An 18164-nucleotide genomic window follows, 5' to 3' on the forward strand; every position below is an offset into this window, starting at 1 on the left:
CCAAAACAAAACAAAACAAAAATTATTATTATGATGGCGGTGGCACTCGAAACAATCATAGTTAGTTTATAAATGTGTCGTTATGCAAATGATGTGCCAACCTTAAAGATGCTGTGAGCTCAACACAACTTCCATTCCCACTCGTCAAAGACTCTTTTTCATCACACGATGAAAATGAAAACTGACAGTTGAAAATGGAAAGTGTTGATCCAGATGTCGTACTACTTCTACAACATACATAAATAATTACCACGACATAACTATATCATTATGGCTAATTTTAGCAACAACTGTGTCCGCCGAACGTGATAAAAAGACAGCACAATTCAGCTCTGACAAAACTAAACACTGAGCTAGTGTAGATTGAAGACGGAAGCCTGCTTGAAATGTCTTTATACAATTGAGTTACATTGACATTTACAGACATCAGCTGGAGGCCAGTTAAAGTAGTTGACTTACGTCTTACAGCTTATGCATCCATATGCGAAAAATGCCACACACACACATATTTTTACAAACATATGCACTATATATCATTATGTGTAATGAGACAGGAAGAAATTGTTGTGTACACACATTGTTTACAGCACTGTGCAGCCAAGTCTGCGAAAAATTCTCTGGCACTATTTACACACATTTTAAGCGAGCAAGAAAGGTAAAGTATATCAAAAATGAATTGGAAATGAAAGAAATACGCAAATTTTCGTTTTTTCAGACATCTAATAAATCAGGAATTTTTTACACTCTACCGATAAGGCAAAGAATTCGATACAAATTTTGATTATTGATTGATGAGTCCGTATATCTTATCTTTTTTGATGGTTAAGGTTAATTATATGCCACATACTTTCTTCATAAACTATCCGCGACCTTTCTGGATCTATTTAAGAATTACTATTTAATTGCAAAATGACTCATGCAAGACTGCAGTGGGTATTTTTTAATTTTTTTTATATTTATAGTCCACTGCTATGATACGCTTATCACTTGAAGTGTAAAACTGTCTACGTTAAGCCATATTGACAAAGCGCAAACTGCAAGAAAAGTATTTTGTAGCAGAGTGTAGTTAAATATGCAACTGTAACAGTGGCTAGTCGACGAGGCTGTAAATTACTTATGACAACTGGCACAGCGCTGAAAGGAAGGAATATCACAGGAGACAGGTGCGAAAAGAGAGGATAACGAGACGAAGAGCAGAAAGTGAATGACCACAAAATCTAAACAGATCGCGCGCATGGAAAGTTTCAGCAAATTGGCTCAGGAAGAAGGGAAAGAGAGAGAGAGAGAGAGAGAGAGAGAGACCAACCTTTGTTTGTATTTAGCAGCTTTCTAACAGCAATAAATTGCGAAAGAAGGGCGCAAACAAAACAAACAAGCTAATAAATCAAGCAAAAAACAACAATGATCTGTAGCGCTGTATTGTGTGCATATACTTATGTGGGTAACTGTAGCTAGTGTGGATTACTGCAAATGGGAATACGTAGTGCAGATTAAAAGAGCAGAGCACATCTGAAAAACAAATACAATCCGCATGATTCAGACAGCGTCGATAAAAAGTGGCATATAAATATTGTTCTCAAGAAACCATATGGCTGATAACAGAGGAAAGACTTATTCAGCTCTTACAGCTTTATCAGAGTCGACTGCAATATAAAAATGAACACTCGACTCAATTGGGGAACTGGAAATGACATTTCCTATATACCATAAACTGTACAACATTTATCAGTTACTAGTTTTAAGCTGTTTAGCTTTTAATTTATTGGCATTGCACTTACATTTTGGCGCTGTTTTGTATCAACTTTGGCGCATAAAAATCCCCACTCAATAATATTAGCAGATGATGATGATAATCTTTTACACTCTGCCACACAATAGCTCAATGATAATCTATGGACGATTATATAAAACGGGTATTGACAAGCGACTTCTTTGATATGTAAATTAACGCGTTTTATTTATTTCTTTATTCGCAGCGAACTGCGAATTTGCATGCACTTTCCCAAAGCCGGTATCATTGCGACACTAGCACTTGCCACATTTAGTGGCGCCACAAAAACACACAAACACACTTTTACTTTCGCGTTAAGAGCACTTTTGATTTTAATTGCGAGCGCCACATGAACGATCAATCACGTTGCACAATGCCAATTGGTTTCGATAACAAAAGAAAAACCAACAGAATTGAAACCCCGTACTCTCAATGGTTGACGATAAAACGAAGCGAGGCGCGGCGACGTAGACAAATACGAATCCGAACACACAATCCGTTTACTGCTTTTATTGCTTTCTTATACGATCACGTTCGCGCGCACAACAAGACTGAACTGAAACCTAAAGCTGTAGCAGCCGCAGCAGCAGCGTGCACTGTTGCCGAAGCTTGCAAGCTTTAAACGACGAGGAGGTCAGAGAGCGCACGAAGGCAATCGAATATGGGGATCGTGGGGCTCCGCTTCGCCATTGCATGAACACAGTTGTCAATCATTCAACGTGTAAATCGTGCGTTAAAGCTTTTACGCAAAAGTTCTGTGGTCAGTTGCGCTGTTGTCGCCTGCTCATAATCGACAAGCGAGAGCTTGCCCTACGCTCAATTAGCATGTTGATGTTGGAGCACAAAGCTTTCGGATAAGTTCTTCGGCAAAACGGTAAACGAGCAACACGCACTGGATGTGCCCATTTTTGGCAGAGACGAGACGCAAACAACTCGAGTCAACACGCAACGCGTTAAAAAAAAAAAAACAAAACAAAACAAATAAAAGAATTGAAAACACGTTATATGGCCATAGATTTACTACACTTACATGGAGTTTCGCTGGTTTAGCGACTTTGGATCGCCTATAGCGTTTGCGCTCAGCACATAAAAACAAGAAATGCTACGCCGGACATTAGAAAGTAAAGTAAAAACGCTCAAAGATGTTCAATGAAATTGCTGTGATTGCTTCTTCCCGCCCTCCTTCGCCATGTGTGGAGTGTGTGAGCTTGAAAATTGGCCAAAAGTGAGCGTTTTACTTGCCCAATTTGTGTTGTCCAAGTTGTCAGACAGGAAGATGGTAGACACAAAAGCCAACAGAGGATCAATAACAAGGTGATGTGAAAGTGCTCCGCATACAGAATACTAATAGAATGACAGTGAAAATCGAAAAACCTCACTGACTGTGTCACTTCCTGTGGAAAACCGGACAACTAACCGAAGACGCTCTAAAGCGGCTTCGAAAAATGGAATATATACTTGGAAAATGGAAGCTTAGAAGAACAACTTTTAAGTGTGACCATTTCTACGGGACCATTTAATAATTGTGGGAAATATGAATTTATAAATTAAAATATTTTTCAAATATGTAAAGAATTAAAGCAAAGTAGACATCAATCAAAGCTTCTTTTCGAAATATTTCCTTAAACGATTATTCATTACTACAGTTTTCACATTCCTTTTCTAATTCAAGATGAATCGACTTTAAAATAACTTACTTAGCTAAAGTAGATTTCAATGGAATGTTAATTTAAAATTGTTGCTAATAATTCAAGTTAAGACAGTAGAGTATTTAATCTTCGCGTCGCCAAATGTCGCACTTCTTTCAAGTTTTATCATCTTCCATATATTATAGTGGTGGCGTACTAAGCGTATACTTATTAAAGTGAGCTTAACCGAGTCAAAGTCGTTTTATTGTTTACTTAATTGTATATATATATTTTATTCATTATCCGCTTTTTATTATAGTACATACTCGTATGGTGTTCAACTTTTGTTTCAGTTTGTTAGTTAACTGTTATGTAAACATGCTACTTAGAGTTCTGTTTTTTGCTCTTTTTTAATTTATCTTCTTGATAAAGAGTAAAATTTGAGTTATAACCGACACACATGCTCTCTCAATTTGTATTTCGTTTTTCTTTATAAAATAGTATAAGTTGTAGTTTTTTTTTTTGATGAAAAGTTTTATTAAAGTTGTTCATTATCACTCTACGTTCAATATCATATATTGGTGCGAGACAAGGGTGCAAATATTTAAGTTAAGTACTATAAGTAAATTATAGCACAAGTGCTGCAAGTGGTGCACGTAGATACATCAATTGGCAAATAAAATTGCAATCGCTTTGATTTGCTGATGTTTTCATTTTAAATTCTAAAATACAGTACAAATTACTTAAAGCATTCCATATTACAATTGTTGATACGCCTTTGAAATAAACGATGCAAAACAGTCGCAACATCCCTGATAAAAAACTTTGTTCTTGTTGTTCCGCCCATTTGTTTAACCGACTATAAAGCACAGTTCAATCTATATATATATTATATATATAGAAGTGTATACTCTCGTGTGTTGTTGTTTTGTATATAAATGTTGCTTTTTTTTATTTAAACAAAATTGTATAACTTAAGCAAAGGCAAACAAAAACACGCTGTTGTTGCATTCATAAGTTGTTGTTTTTTCTTTCTTTTTTTTCGTGTTGAGATAGTTATTTATATATAATACAATAAAATAAATATTAAGCATAAAAATAAAATAAAATTACAAATGTGATTTATTCATTTGAAAAAAAGGTTACTTCTTTCGCATTCTTTTTTGTTTTTCTTTTTAGAAATTTCTTTACTTGAGTGTGTATTTGTTTTTTAATTATTATAAACTACTAGAGTTTTGAGTGTAGAGGGGGGAGTGGAGGGTGTTTTGTGTGTGAATTGTAGTGTTTGTTGTTGTATTGTATTGTTTAAAAACACTAAACAATTTCGTGTTCTTGTTTTTGTTGCTCATTCAATTTCACTAAACTAATATTTAACATCATTATTTTCATTTCATTACTTTCACACAATGCACTTAACAATTTCGTCCGAAAAAACTCGTATCAAAGATCGTATCTGCATACGTTACGTTTCTATTACAAAATATACTCATATATAATCATAATTAATATTCATTTCTCATAAAACTCATCAACCATCCATAACACCGTTGAGCTGATCGTTTTCTCCCTTCTTTTCTCCTTAGGTGGAAATCGCATCGTTCAACAGCGCATTCAATTCCCGAATGTGCTGAGCCTTCGATCCGGTGGCTGTCGAGGCGCTGGAGGCGCGTCCAGCATAGCTATAGAGAGTTAGGATCATAAAGAAAATATTAATAAACATCCATGAAAAATATTCACATAACATATGCAGTCAGTAGTACACATAACAATAAGTTGGCTAATTTGATTTGGTTAGAGAAACGTGCACTACATTAGACATTATCTATGAGAAATATTTATGCTGATGTAGTTAAGATTGTTTAGCATATAGTTTATGAGTCATGTTCAATGAAATGATAGGAGAGAGTTAAGGCCAAGGCGCAAAGTATTAGAAACGTTTCGGCAAATGATAATAAGTAGAGACAATAAATAAATGTAGCGTAAACTCAACAACCAGTGTGGGGATCGCAAGAACGGAGGAAAGTCCCCCGTTAAATTAAGAGAGAGAACAAATGACAACACACCAAACCCAAACCTTAAAATATTTAGAATTGACAAAATCAAATGGGCAATAGAAATTGGGCAGATATCTTCTAAGCAGACATATCGCAATATCTATATTCATCATTTCTGTAGATTGTAGTGTATAGAGATGTGCTTGAGTACTAGAATGCTGATTTGTTTTTGCCTTGGTTATACGACAAGTTTTGTGTGGGCAAAAACGCTGAGAACGATTCGAAATTATGGACTGATTGGTTTGGTAGTTGGTTACGTAATAGCAAACATAAATAATAAATAAAAAAAAAACGCGCGTGCTTCAAACAAAAATAAAAGACTGAAAAGAAACTCGTGTGCAGTACAAGATTAGAAAGAGTTGGAAAGTATTAGAGCGGGGGGGGGGGGGAAGGAGTTTAGGTTATGAAAATTAAAAATAGAACACAATACAAATGGAAAATGTGTGGGAAAAAGAAAGAGGAGAAGTATAGACAGTTTTGCGAGAGAAAGTTGAACAAATTTACAATATTAATTTAGAGTTTGTTTTTTGTTAATTGATATTGTAGTTATTAATTGCTGATAGTTAAGTAAGTTAGGTGGGTAAAGAGACAGTTTTTTTCAAGAGAGTTTCAGAGGTATATAGAGAGAGAGAGAGTTCAAATATTTTTGACGCGCATCGAGTATGCAGAGTAGAGTATTTTTTTGTTTGCTTTTTGGGCCCTCTCACCTAATTTTACGTCCGGTTTTTTGCATGGCGCACGCCCGGAGCGGCCGCGACGCCCGCGGGCCTATTGAAATCGTGGCGTACATTCTTTAAATCGAAATGCTTGGCGGCATTAAACTCGCCAGTTGCAGTTGCAGTGGCAGCACTGCCACCGGTTGTTGCACTGTCACTTTTATTCGAGGCAAACATGCGACTTAGCCAGGGTTTCGATTTTTGATCGGAATCAGTTTCGGAATCGGTATCTTGATTAGTATTCGTATTATCAGTGGTAGTAGTAGTAGTTGTATTGGAGAAGGTGGATTGTTCATCGCTTTGGCTGTAACAATAACACATACACAGAGAGAGAGAAAGATAGAGAGAGAGAAAGAGAGAGAGAGAGTGGACAAGTTGGATATTACGATTTTTCAATTTTGTTTGTTTTGCTGATTCGCCGATTTTACAAATAATACGTATACATATATATATCACTGGGAATAAGACTCGGGAATTCAAGGAACATAACATAACATTCTGTTTTCTTGCACTTTTTAAACAATCTTCATTAGTACAAAAGAAAATAATCGAAAGTATTTTCATTTCTTTTTTTTTCTTTTTGGGATAAAATCAACAAATGATCATTAAGAAGCCATGCAAATAATAACAATGATACGAGTGTGTATATGTGTGTATTTTGTCGTGTGTGTGTGTCAGTCTGTCAGTGTGTGTGTGAAGTGTGTGTAAAGCCAATTTTCGTTGATGAACTGCAAAATGCACTTTTTGAATTTTTGGAGTTTTCGTTTTTTGGAATGCCTATGAGACATGCGTCATTTGTGTTTTGAATGTAGTTGTGTCTGAGTGTGTGTAGAGAGATTTTTATAGAGATCTTTTAAGAGAGAGAGTGTGTCGTCTCTCGGCTAGAACTAAGACTAGAGATAGAGTAGACAGTCGGAGAGAAGAGAATAGAATAGAATAGAAGAGAGAGATAGTTTTTGGGGGCACGCTTCAGTTCTTAAATAATAATTAGTAAAAGCTGGAAAAAGGATTAGCTAAAGGCAATGATGAGTGCAGAGTGCGATGAGAGTGCAAAGATTAAAAATAAATGTAGTATTAAGGCCAAACTAGAGAAACCAAATCAAATCAAAATATACAAAAGATTGAAGAGAGAAATATACAATATAAATAGTGCCTGAGTGAAATAGACTAAAAAGAAAGTGCGCCGAGTGCAGGCGGAGAGTGAACGAGAAATAAATATATATATATATAGAAAGTAAACCAGAAGAAACCCAAAGACAGAGATAGAGAAGGGTAAGAGATTAAGAGTAGAGTAAAGACAGAGAGTGCGCGAGTTTTGGGGTGTTTTCACTTTTTCATCATGGAGCTGCAGCAGTGGCTGATGGAGCACTTAACATTAGCACGTACCTGATGTCACGGCTGTGGTTCAGCGCGGTGAGGAAACGTGGCTGCACATACGACCAGCAGCCCTGGTTCTTGTGCTCCTCCTGGGACCAGACGAGCTCAGCGTTCTTGTACAAATTGGCCTGCTCCTTGACCAGATCGAAGGGGAAGGGAGATACCTAAAGAGCAACAAACAGAGATTAATTAAAATGCTAATTGAATTGAATTCCATTTCCATGACGCACCTGCTCCACACGCACGATGGCAATATCCTTCTCCAGCTGCTTGTCGGCACGCGTCTTGGTCAGATCGTAGTAGACGCGACCCGTGCAGAAGACAACCTTCTTCACGTTGCTGGGATTCTCGCCAGCTGGTCCGCGATCGGGGATAATGCGCTGGAACTCGCTGCCCTCGCTCATCTCGCTGAATGGCGACTTGGCCTCCGGGTGACGCAACAGCGATTTGGGTGTGCACAAGATCAAAGGTTTGCGGAAGGGCAAAGCAATCTGGCGACGCAAGATGTGATAGTAATTCGCTGGCGTTGTGCAATTGGCCACAATCCAGTTGATATCATGCAGCTGCCTGATGGCAAACTCATCCGACTCGGGTGGGAAGTAGTCGGGATCATCGCTGCTCATCTGCAGGAAACGCTCAACGCGGCACGACGAGTGCTCAGGTCCCATGCCCTCCATACCGTGGGGCAACAACATAACCAAACCGGATTGACGCACCCATTTCGACTGGCCGCTGGAGATGAACTGATCGATGATCGACTGTGCGGTGTTGCTGAAATCACCGAACTGCGCCTCCCACAACACCAAGGCATTGGGGTTGGTCATCGAGTAGCCGTGCTCAAAGCCCAACACAGCATACTCGGACAGCGAGCTGTTCGACACGGAGTAGGGAGCCTGATCGGGATACATGTGCTGCAGCGAGTTGTAAGTGGCCTTGTCGACCAGCTGGTGGTGAAGCACGTGATGACGATGCGAGAAGGTGCCACGCTCGACATCCTGACCGGAGAGACGCACATGAATGCCCTCCTTGAGCAGCGAGCCAAAGGCCATGGCCTCGCCCAAAGCCCAATCGGCGATCTTCTCATCAACCATTGTCTTGCGAGCGGCCAGAACACGCATCAAACCCCTGAGAAAGGAGGAGAAAGAAAGGGTTATCAATACAGAATAAGTAACTACAAACAATCCGTGACTCACTTGTGGATAACGAATTCAGCAGCGTTGGGTGGTGGCGACGAGAAGCGGTTGCCAATGTGAATCAACGTCTCCTCCTTAACACCAGTGGGCGCCACCTTCAATGGGTCTTTGCCCTCAAAGAAACCAGACCAGGGCGAATCCAACCAGTCCTTGTACTTGACGTGCGTCTCGGTCTTGGCCAGCGCAAAGGCCTCCTCGCAAATGTTCTCGTACTTGGCGGCCACAGACTTGACCTCCTCACCGGTGACGGTGCCCTCGGCAATCAGTTTATCAGCATACAGATCCAAGCAGTTCTTGTGCTTGCGAATCTTCTGGTACATCAGGGGTTGCGTGAACATGGGCTCATCAATCTCGTTGTGACCGTTGCGACGATAGCCGACCAAATCAATGACACAATCCTTGTGGAAAGTGGCACGCCACTCAGCAGCCACCTTGCACACATGCATCACAGCCTCTGGATCATCGGCGTTGACGTGGAAGATGGGAGCGTTAACGACGCGAGCGACGTCTGTGCAGTAGGGCGATGAGCGCGAGAAACGTGGATCGGTGGTGAAGCCAATTTGATTGTTGGCCACCACGTGAATGGTGCCGTGGGTGGTGTAGTCGGGCAGATCCGACAAGTGCATCGTTTCGTAGACAACACCTTGGCCGCAGAAGGCGGCATCACCGTGAATGAGTATGGACATGACCTTCTTGCCCTCCTGATCGCCGCGGTAGAATTGCTCGGCGCGTGTCTTGCCCTGGACAACGGGATCGACGGCTTCCAAATGCGAGGGATTGGCCACAACCGCAAGGCGAATGTTCTTGTTTGTGACGCGATTCAAACGCTCAATGTATGTACCCAAATGGTACTTGACATCACCAGAGCCCTGCGATAAGATTACAAATTAATTAGTTGCACATTCCAGAAGTTTGAATTGTGTACTCACATCATCAGCGGCCTCGAGGCCAGCAAATTGAGTGAAGATCTGGTTCAAGGGTTTGCGACAAACGTTGGCCAAAGTGTTGAGACGACCACGATGTGGCATGCCCATAATAACGGACTCAACACCCAGTTCGGTGGACACATCAATGATCTCCTTCAAAGCAGGAATCATGATCTCACAACCCTCCAGACCGAAACGCTTCTCTGACGAGTATTTCTTGGCCAAGAAGGCCTCAAAGCCGGTGGCACGTGTCAAACGGGCCAAAATCAGACGCTTCTCCTCGGGCGAGAAGTTGAGAACGCCGGGAGTCTCGAAACGCTTGCGAATCCAGTTGCACTGCTCCAACGAGTTGATGAACATGAACTCAACGCCAATCTTGTTGCAGTAGACGTTCTCCAAACGATTGAGGATTTCCCTAAGAGAATAGAAAATAAAGTTTAGTAAAGTGAAGGAAATATTCCAATATAATCTTCATACTCACTTCAATGGCAACGAAGCCTCATCACCGCCAATGAATGTGGTGCTGGGCAGCTTGAATTGACGTTCCATGTCCTGTTCGCCTGTTTTTGTTTATTGCAAATGCGATTGTGATTGGGAATATATATAGTGACATATTAGTAAATCATATTAGTTAGTGCTGGTTGTTAAGTGATGCAGTGATTAGTTTTCAAGTTTAGTTTTGTAGGCGGCAAAATGTGGATTTTGGTTTTGAAATTCGGAGTGTAATGATTTTGTTGTCTGCAAAAAGTTTTGTCACAGACACATGCTGATCTGTCCTAGACATCGTATATATATAGTAGTTATATATAGTAACTATACAACACTTGGTACTTGGTGCATGCCTTAGATGATACGATAATTTGTTGATTCTGTTGATGCCTGATCAAAAGTCAGCTTTAATCATATGTTGACGACATGCAAACAAATCTAATCATGAACTTATGAAATTATATGAAAAATATTGTAATGAAAAAATATAACAATAGTTTTTTGTTTACAATACAAAAGGTCAAGTATATAACATTGAAACTGAGCAATATATATTTCAAATATTAATATATTTACATATATAGAGTAAAGGTATATATTTACTTGGTTCTGATTTTGATAGATTTTATATTTTTTTGAGGGTAATTTTTTCGAATTTGATTTTTAATTTTATTTTTTGAATGTGTGCATGAAAGGATATACAAGGTACAAGTTTTGGGATTACTTAAGTACAAGACACAACGTATTTGCTTTTGATTTGTGTGTGGGGAGTTTTTATTGTACAAGACGGAACAAACACAAGAGTTAAGTCGAACAAATTATAATGAATTTTGGGTGTTTCGTATAGTGTGGTAGGAAAGTGTTTCGGATGGTTTTTAGAGGGGGTGTGTTTTGGGGACCGTCTCTAAGCTTACTTACCAAAACTGAAATTAGCGTAAATGGATTTCGTCGAGGAGTTGCCAGGCAATTCTGGTGTATTAATTTCGAGTGGATCGAGGTGAGCAATATTATGTCCTCGAATCTAATATTGTGTCAGTAGTAGTAGTAGTTGTAGTTGTTGTGTAATTTTTGGTGTTGTTGTGATTGTGTTACACAATTATAATAATATTAACAATGTCGTTTACACACACACACAGATAATACAAGAGAGAGAGAATTTGGAATTTGTTGTTTTAAACATTGTTTGATTGCAGTTTCAGTTTTCAATTCGATATTATTTTTGTTTTTGTTTTTTTGAGGTGGTTAGGAAAGCATATATAAATAAATGAAGAAAAAAAAAGAAAAATTAATAAATAATATAGCATAAGAAATAATAGTAATTATATAATAAACAAAAAACAGCTAGATACAGAACAGAGAGATATACAAAAAAGTAAGCCAGCATTAGAGCGACAAACAAATGACATTTTTTCACTTGGTTTTTCTTTTGGATTAGAGGGGGAAAAAAGAACTGTAACTTGGAACGTGGTACTAAAGACTAGAGTGCACTAGGAGGACAACAAATAGATAGATAATTATTATTGTAATTAGATTTTTGTGGATGCCAAACACCGAGGATTACTTACTCTTAGTTGTACAGTTAGAGAGAAACATGAGTGAACTGAATTTGAATTGGAATTTAAAACTGAACTTGACTATAACTCATGTTCTAAAAAGTCCTGACTCTTTTTTAGGTTGTGCCTCATCAACTCCGAATTTCATTGTTATACACAATAATATCGATCAATTTGGGATCGATATTTTGCTTGTAGTTAGGTATTATCGAATGAGGGGTTAATCAATAGGCTTCAAAGCACTCAAAAACAAAGTTGTGCAATTTATTGTTTATTTGCGGTTGTGGTGCAGGTGTTGAATAGTTTATGGGGTGCATTTTTAAGTTGGGATCAGGATGTGGGAGAGTACAAGATATGGTGGAGTAGTAATAGTTTGTTGTTGAGTTTTGCAAAAAGAATTTACCAAACAAAAACCCAGAATGCTGCCTGAGCACATCTTCGTTAGCACGACGTGCAAGGCCATCCTTGCAAACGGTTTTTTCGCGTGTTAAAATTCCGAGCGGATCCAGATCAGATGCCAAATGACCACGTGACTATATCGTACACATGTTATACATATATATATATATTATATATTGGAGTAGATTGTATGTAGATAGAGTTGTTTGTTGTAGTTGTAGTTGTAGTTTGTAGTTTGCTTGTTAGAATTGTATTATGTTGTTCTGTTTTTTTCTTGCAGTTCTAACTACCCATCGAGAGATATTAAAATACCAAATGGCGGTGCAAGGAAATAATGCAATAAGTGTGACCATAACAAAAAATCCCTAACCAAAAAACTACACTCGAAAAAAAACTGATAATGAAACTACGTGGATGAAAACTACTTTATGATTCCCATTTACAACAATGGGGGATTTTTATTAGGAGGGGGCAAGGTGGAAAAGTGTAAACATTAAGCGCAGGTCGGATTAGAATTCGTTTGCTACTAAACAAAAAGCAAATGAACGGAAAAACTTCTAAGCTACTCGTTTGTGTGCGATTGAGATACTTTTTAAAATGCACACAAAATGAAACACAAAGAAAAAACTTGTGGATAGGAGAAAGGTGGGCATCTCTAAACGATTCTCTACAAAAAAAACATAAACATTAAATATAGAGCCTAAATGTGGTAACACAAATAAAAAAACGAGAAACGAACCAAAAGGAAAATAAGGGAAAACGTATAACGAAAAGAAAAAACAAAAAGCGCCAACAAATATTACGCTTTGCGGCTGCAATCTCAACTGTTTCCAACTCTATATAATAGGCGGACTATAACTTATTGGGGGTGGAGAGGGACTAACTATGGACCCAGCACAAACATACCTGATAGCTGCGAATGATCGCCTGCACAGCCAGATGATCATCGATGGTCTTCGAGTCGGGTGCAGCGCTCGCAGCGCCGCCCAAATTGAAAGCGGTCAATGGCAACGTGTTTGCCTGCACGGGAGCCAAATTTGGTGGACTCACATACGTGTTGCTGCGGAAGTAAGCATCCCATGACTGCAAAACAAAAAACAGGTGTTAAAAGTTGAGTTCATTGCACATCAGTCGAGGTAATAATAAAGCTGCAAACAAAACGTGTTGCAATCAATTTCAAAAAGTAATGCTTGTAAATAAGTGAACTGCTGCACATTAAAAGTGCACATGACAATATAAATATTTAAGTGCGGTCTTAAAGGGCAACTGTATTGATGAATAAGATTTCAAAGTGTTTCAGAGTAAACTTTAAAGTTTGCTTAACGAGTGCATTTAAATCATTATGAAGCACTCGCAGCTACCAAATCAATATTCCTACTTTGATATAAGAAAAATTCTGCTACTTTAGAAGGCGGAAAAGATTTCAAATGCGAATTAGAATATTAGCAATATATTATTACTGTTTAGCCTGAAGTCGCTCTGGCTCATCTAACTACAATAAGGAATTGTATTCGTTATTACAATGAAATAATAATTATTGCTGTTTCTTTATCGAAACAGTTTTAAGAGTTTGCTTAACGAGTGCAATTAAATTATTATGAAGCAATCGCAGTTGCCATTTTATATTCGATATAAAGAAAATTCTACGCCTAAAAAAGTAGCGAAAGGTTTCTAATGCGAACTAGTTGTGCTTATTAATACATTTTTCATATTACTAATCCATTTCATGGTTGTTTAAGCTTCCTATAACGAAACTGTTCTAATACGATTGACATTTATAACTTTTGAAGCACGTTTTTCGCATTCATCTGAATACATGTATAAGTTAGTTTCAAATTTAGCAAACATTTAGTTGCAGACACGCGTTTAAAACTAGTCGAATATTTTAGTGCTCGCTTTTGACTGGTTCAAGGCAAACATTGCAAAAGTGTTAAAGCACTCTACGTCGAGATTTGAGTGTGCTCCAAAAAAGTCGCTTGATTTGCAGTCATAATCAACGATAAACAACACGTTTTATATGCTTGCGCTCTGCTTGCAGGTAGAAGGCGAATGACCGACATGTCATTGGCAGACACTTCACTTACAGTATGCACCGAGCTGGGATCACGCAGCCAGGCGTTGTACATCTCCTCCACATAGGTGGCGGTGCTGCCATTGGCGAAGGGTTCCGCAGCAGCCGAGTTGTAGGTGCGCACAGCGGCAGCAGCGGTTGCCTTGATTAGCTGTGAAGTTTGTAAACAAATTGATTAGTTTCATGCTAATTCGGATGATTATATTTTTAGAGTCTTACCTTTTGACTGCTGCTGCTGTTGAGCAGCCATGTGGCAAAGTTTTTATGCGCCATCGGCGATAACGCCAGACTAAAGGCTGTGTGTGCTCTATGCATTTTGTAGCTTTACAAAATCGAACTGTGAAGAAATGATGTAAAATTATTATTAAATAATATTATATAGATGACAAGGCAATTGATAAGGAAATTTCTGATAGTTTAATTGTTGACAAACACGAAATGTAATTTGAGTTGTAGCTGTATTTGTATTTGTATTTGGACAAGTGCTTTGATAGCTTCAACACGCCTCCCGATAAGATATTGCAGTTGCGTTATACAAGTGAGAAATGTCAAAACCATACTAACTAATTTTCCTGTATCTTTTTTTTACGTCATCACATTAAACAGAAACACAAGTCAGCAATTGATTGCAACTAACGATGATTGCGAAAGAAAACAAGTTGCCAAGCAGCCGATTAGCATAAATACATATACATACATATGTATTTATCTAAAATCTCAAGCGAGATACAGCTTTTGAGAATGGAGTCTAGACAGCTGACTAGACTCGAGACCCATAACGAGCCCAGTTACCCAAAAAAAAAACACACACACACGTGACAGCGATCGCTTGAAATGACGTCAAATTGGTTGAGGGCCAAAAAAAACAGAATTTGCACCGTGGTGAAATGCTTGAGAATATATTACATATATACATTTGTATATATAGAGAGATATGGGGGATTTTTGCCTTCTTTTTTTTTACGTATGTTTGCTGCGCAATTGTCAGACTGACTACTGACTTAATCAATTTTTTGTGTGTATTTGCTTGGTCAACAACAACATCTCCTTGCTTTATTTGTCGTGTGTAGAGAGTACTTGTTTTGGCCTGGTTTAAACACAAGTTTCGCAACGATAAGGCCATCAACCAGCCCCCAGACATCTCGAATAAATCATGCCACGCACACATCATAATTTTGATAATTAAATTTCCTTTACTTTTTTTTTGCAACTGATAAGCAATCGCAAAGCGCGTGCGAACAAATTATAATCTAATTCCCTCGATCGATGTTCTATGCGAAAAAAAAGGAAAACAAGGCGTGGCAAATGCTCGAATTACGCGAATGAAATACATTAACAGGTCACATGCGCTTATCAGCAAGGCAAAAAAAAATTGTAGTGGAATGGTCTGGTAAAGGTCTGGCTATGGGCTTGTCTCTATGACTATGGACTATGGCTGCCTTCTTTTTCATTGATCAACCACTCGAAATGAGTGAGAGAGATATGTGGGTTATAGAAAAACGAATGTATTTTGGAAACCGGTTTCAAGCGGTCAACTTAAAATGTTGAATATTTTTTGAAAGTGTTGCTGCGCTGGCTGTGTTGTTGATTACAACACCAAAACGCAGATAATTTAATTTAATTAGTTTGCCAACAAGGTTGCTGCATCTCGCTCTAATGTTTGTCCCCCCATTATTTATCCGCTTTTCTTGCAATTATTTTTTTGTTTTTCACATTTTCATCGCGCCGCTGTTACGAAAACAGATTACATAACGGCAAGCATTTATATAGCAGAAAATCAAACAATACAAAACTCGCGTGAGAGCTGCAAAAATTCTGTCATATTATTATGATAGCGTAACACAAGACTGCTAATTAGTATAGGTAGTAGTTGCATATACATATGTATATAGTATATAAGTAACTCCAACTAAAACTCAATCTGCTGTTAATCACAATAACGCGAATGTGTCTCAAAAGCAACTTTTGGTGGAACCGTAAAATATTCGAATTATGCACTGCACTGGCCTCATAAAAAACTATGCATAACTTAGAAAATTGAAAACGAAAACGAAATAGAGAATGTCGAATAACTAAACGAACCGACTATATATATATACGTCACGTCGTATCTGACAGATACGCGGTCCCAACGAATTGTTCGTGTTGAGTGCTGCGCGTCGACTGAACGTTGTGGGGCAAACGCAGCCGAAAGATTACCCACCCGACAGCGACTGCGACTGTGAGAGTGAAACGACGACGAAAAATCACAAAACAAAAAATAAATATATATGATTTTTTAGAAATCGAATTGTTGCTTCTCTTTTTCCTCTTTTTTTTGTTGGTCTTGTTGTTGTGTCGTTTACGTCCGGAGCGCTAGAAAAACAAAATGTGCGATAAAAAGGCACATGACATCGCAAAATGTATCTCATTAGAAACAGATAGCTCCGTATGAGATACAGATGTACGTGTGTGTGTGTGCACTCAGGAAAAGGGGCCAAGCGCAAACTGATAAAAATCTGTTATGGTGTTTTTTACTTATCTAAATGTCGCGTCAAGTCTGCATATGTGAGTGTGTGTGTTGTTGTTTTTAGGCAAACTTAAACGTTGTTTACAATCATTTCAAAGTCCGTGCCCAAATAAAACTCGATACTATTCGTCACTCAGTTGGTCACTAGACCTTTCAAAAATGCCGCCCCATCCGCATGAATCGAGTGAAAAATGTGCTAAGATATCAAATGAATGTGAGTCGAAGCACATGTGTAGATATCTTAGCTAGGTAATCAATAAGAATTTCAAGTTCAAACGTGCGCCACGTTGTGAATGCCGCTCAAATAAGAATAGTTTAGCCGGGACACAAACCAACTGCAGTTGCATTTGGAGAGCAGACGAGCCCCCTAGTGGAGACTTGACGCATATGCAAAAACAACTTTAGTTGAGAAGTGGACGACACACTTCCACTCTCACACAGACACACACATACACGTGCATACCCACACACACACACACACTTGCTTAAGAGCCGACCGCGTGCGTTCATTGAAGCGCAGCAAATAGAGCTGAGTAATAATAGCGGAGTCTGCGAAACCATGGCCATGACTTTGCCAATCATAGGGAATGCAACCTGTTGAGCACTGACAGCTTGTCAAGAGAGTCTTGTCTCCGTTTAGCAGCAATGCGCAGCAGCAACAACAATTACTTGTGGAAGTTTCTGTATATAAAATGTGCTGACAACCGCAGCCGCAGCAGCAACAACAACAGCGCAATGAATGTTGAATGATTCACGCGGGCACGACAAAAAGCACACGCGGCAACGACAGCGACAAAGCAGCAAACGCAAAAATTGCGTCATCATTGCAATATTCATTCCCCTCAACTAATTTACAGAAACATGTGACGTCGATTGGCCGGCCGCAGAAGCAGCAGCAGCCGCCGTCGTCTTCGACGTCGCATTTCAGTAATTTCACTTTTCTAAATTTTTCTCTTATTTTTTTCATTTTGACAAGCGCAGGCGCATTGGAAACACGCCCACTTGCATTATATAAGGCCCATCATTGAGGGCCAAGGAAAAATTGACTTTCAACGACTGCAACATTGCACAAAAGTCTCAGATTTTATCTTTATTTCATAGAGTTACGCGTTTTCACCCAATACGCTATGCAATTTGTTACACTTTGATAGTTATTCCACGAATTTGACCTCAATTACGCGTTTGATGGTTTGTTCACTTGAAACACTACAAATACGTAACAACAGTACAATTGCAGCAAAGCAGATAGTAGATTTTTATAGCTTTTATATTTACACTTGTTAAATAATCAAAAAATTATTACTTCTTTCGTACACTCCGCTTCCAACTGGAACAACAACAACTCGCGTTTCCAACCGCGGGCCCAATGTGACCAGTAGCGTGACCGAAAGCTCAATTTGAAATTGTACTATTTTATGTCATGTTATACCAAAATATACTACACCTATAATCCGCAGCTGGCTACACCTTAAAAGGTA

At 38.7% G+C, this 18164-nt stretch overlaps 2 protein-coding genes across 7 annotated transcripts in view; both read right to left on the minus strand.

Moving 5' to 3' along the window:
* The window catches only part of LOC132788499 (rho guanine nucleotide exchange factor 16), a 28829-nt gene extending 26527 nt beyond the window's left edge, over positions 1–2302 (minus strand). The window contains exon 1 of the mRNA XM_060795946.1: positions 1779–2302. The gene's annotated coding sequence lies outside the window, so the exon portion shown is untranslated. The remainder of the gene's footprint in view (positions 1–1778) is intronic.
* A 2196-nt stretch (positions 2303–4498) lies between these two features.
* Positions 4499–18077, minus strand: LOC132788481 (2-oxoglutarate dehydrogenase complex component E1). Of its 6 annotated transcripts, none has more exons than XM_060795917.1 (12): positions 17990–18077; positions 14397–14514; positions 14191–14328; positions 13013–13189; positions 12111–12240; positions 10147–10225; positions 9669–10080; positions 8740–9608; positions 7777–8671; positions 7556–7710; positions 6161–6473; positions 4499–5078 (listed from the first exon to the last, which is right to left on the minus strand). In XM_060795917.1, exons 2-11 carry the CDS (start codon positions 14490–14492, stop codon positions 6167–6169), a joined length of 3258 nt encoding a protein of 1085 aa, XP_060651900.1. In that variant the 5' UTR covers positions 14493–14514; positions 17990–18077; the 3' UTR covers positions 4499–5078; positions 6161–6166. The 6 variants fall into 6 exon arrangements, with proteins under 6 accessions (XP_060651900.1, XP_060651901.1, XP_060651899.1 ...); XM_060795918.1 differs by lacking the exons at positions 12111–12240; positions 17990–18077 and adding exons at positions 11073–11175; positions 16260–16385; XM_060795916.1 differs by lacking the exon at positions 17990–18077 and adding an exon at positions 16260–16385.
* Between the last annotated feature and the right edge of the window lie 87 nt (positions 18078–18164).

The sequence above is a fragment of the Drosophila nasuta genome, chromosome 3 (assembly GCF_023558535.2).
Source record: "Drosophila nasuta strain 15112-1781.00 chromosome 3, ASM2355853v1, whole genome shotgun sequence".
NCBI lineage: Eukaryota > Metazoa > Arthropoda > Insecta > Diptera > Drosophilidae > Drosophila > Drosophila nasuta.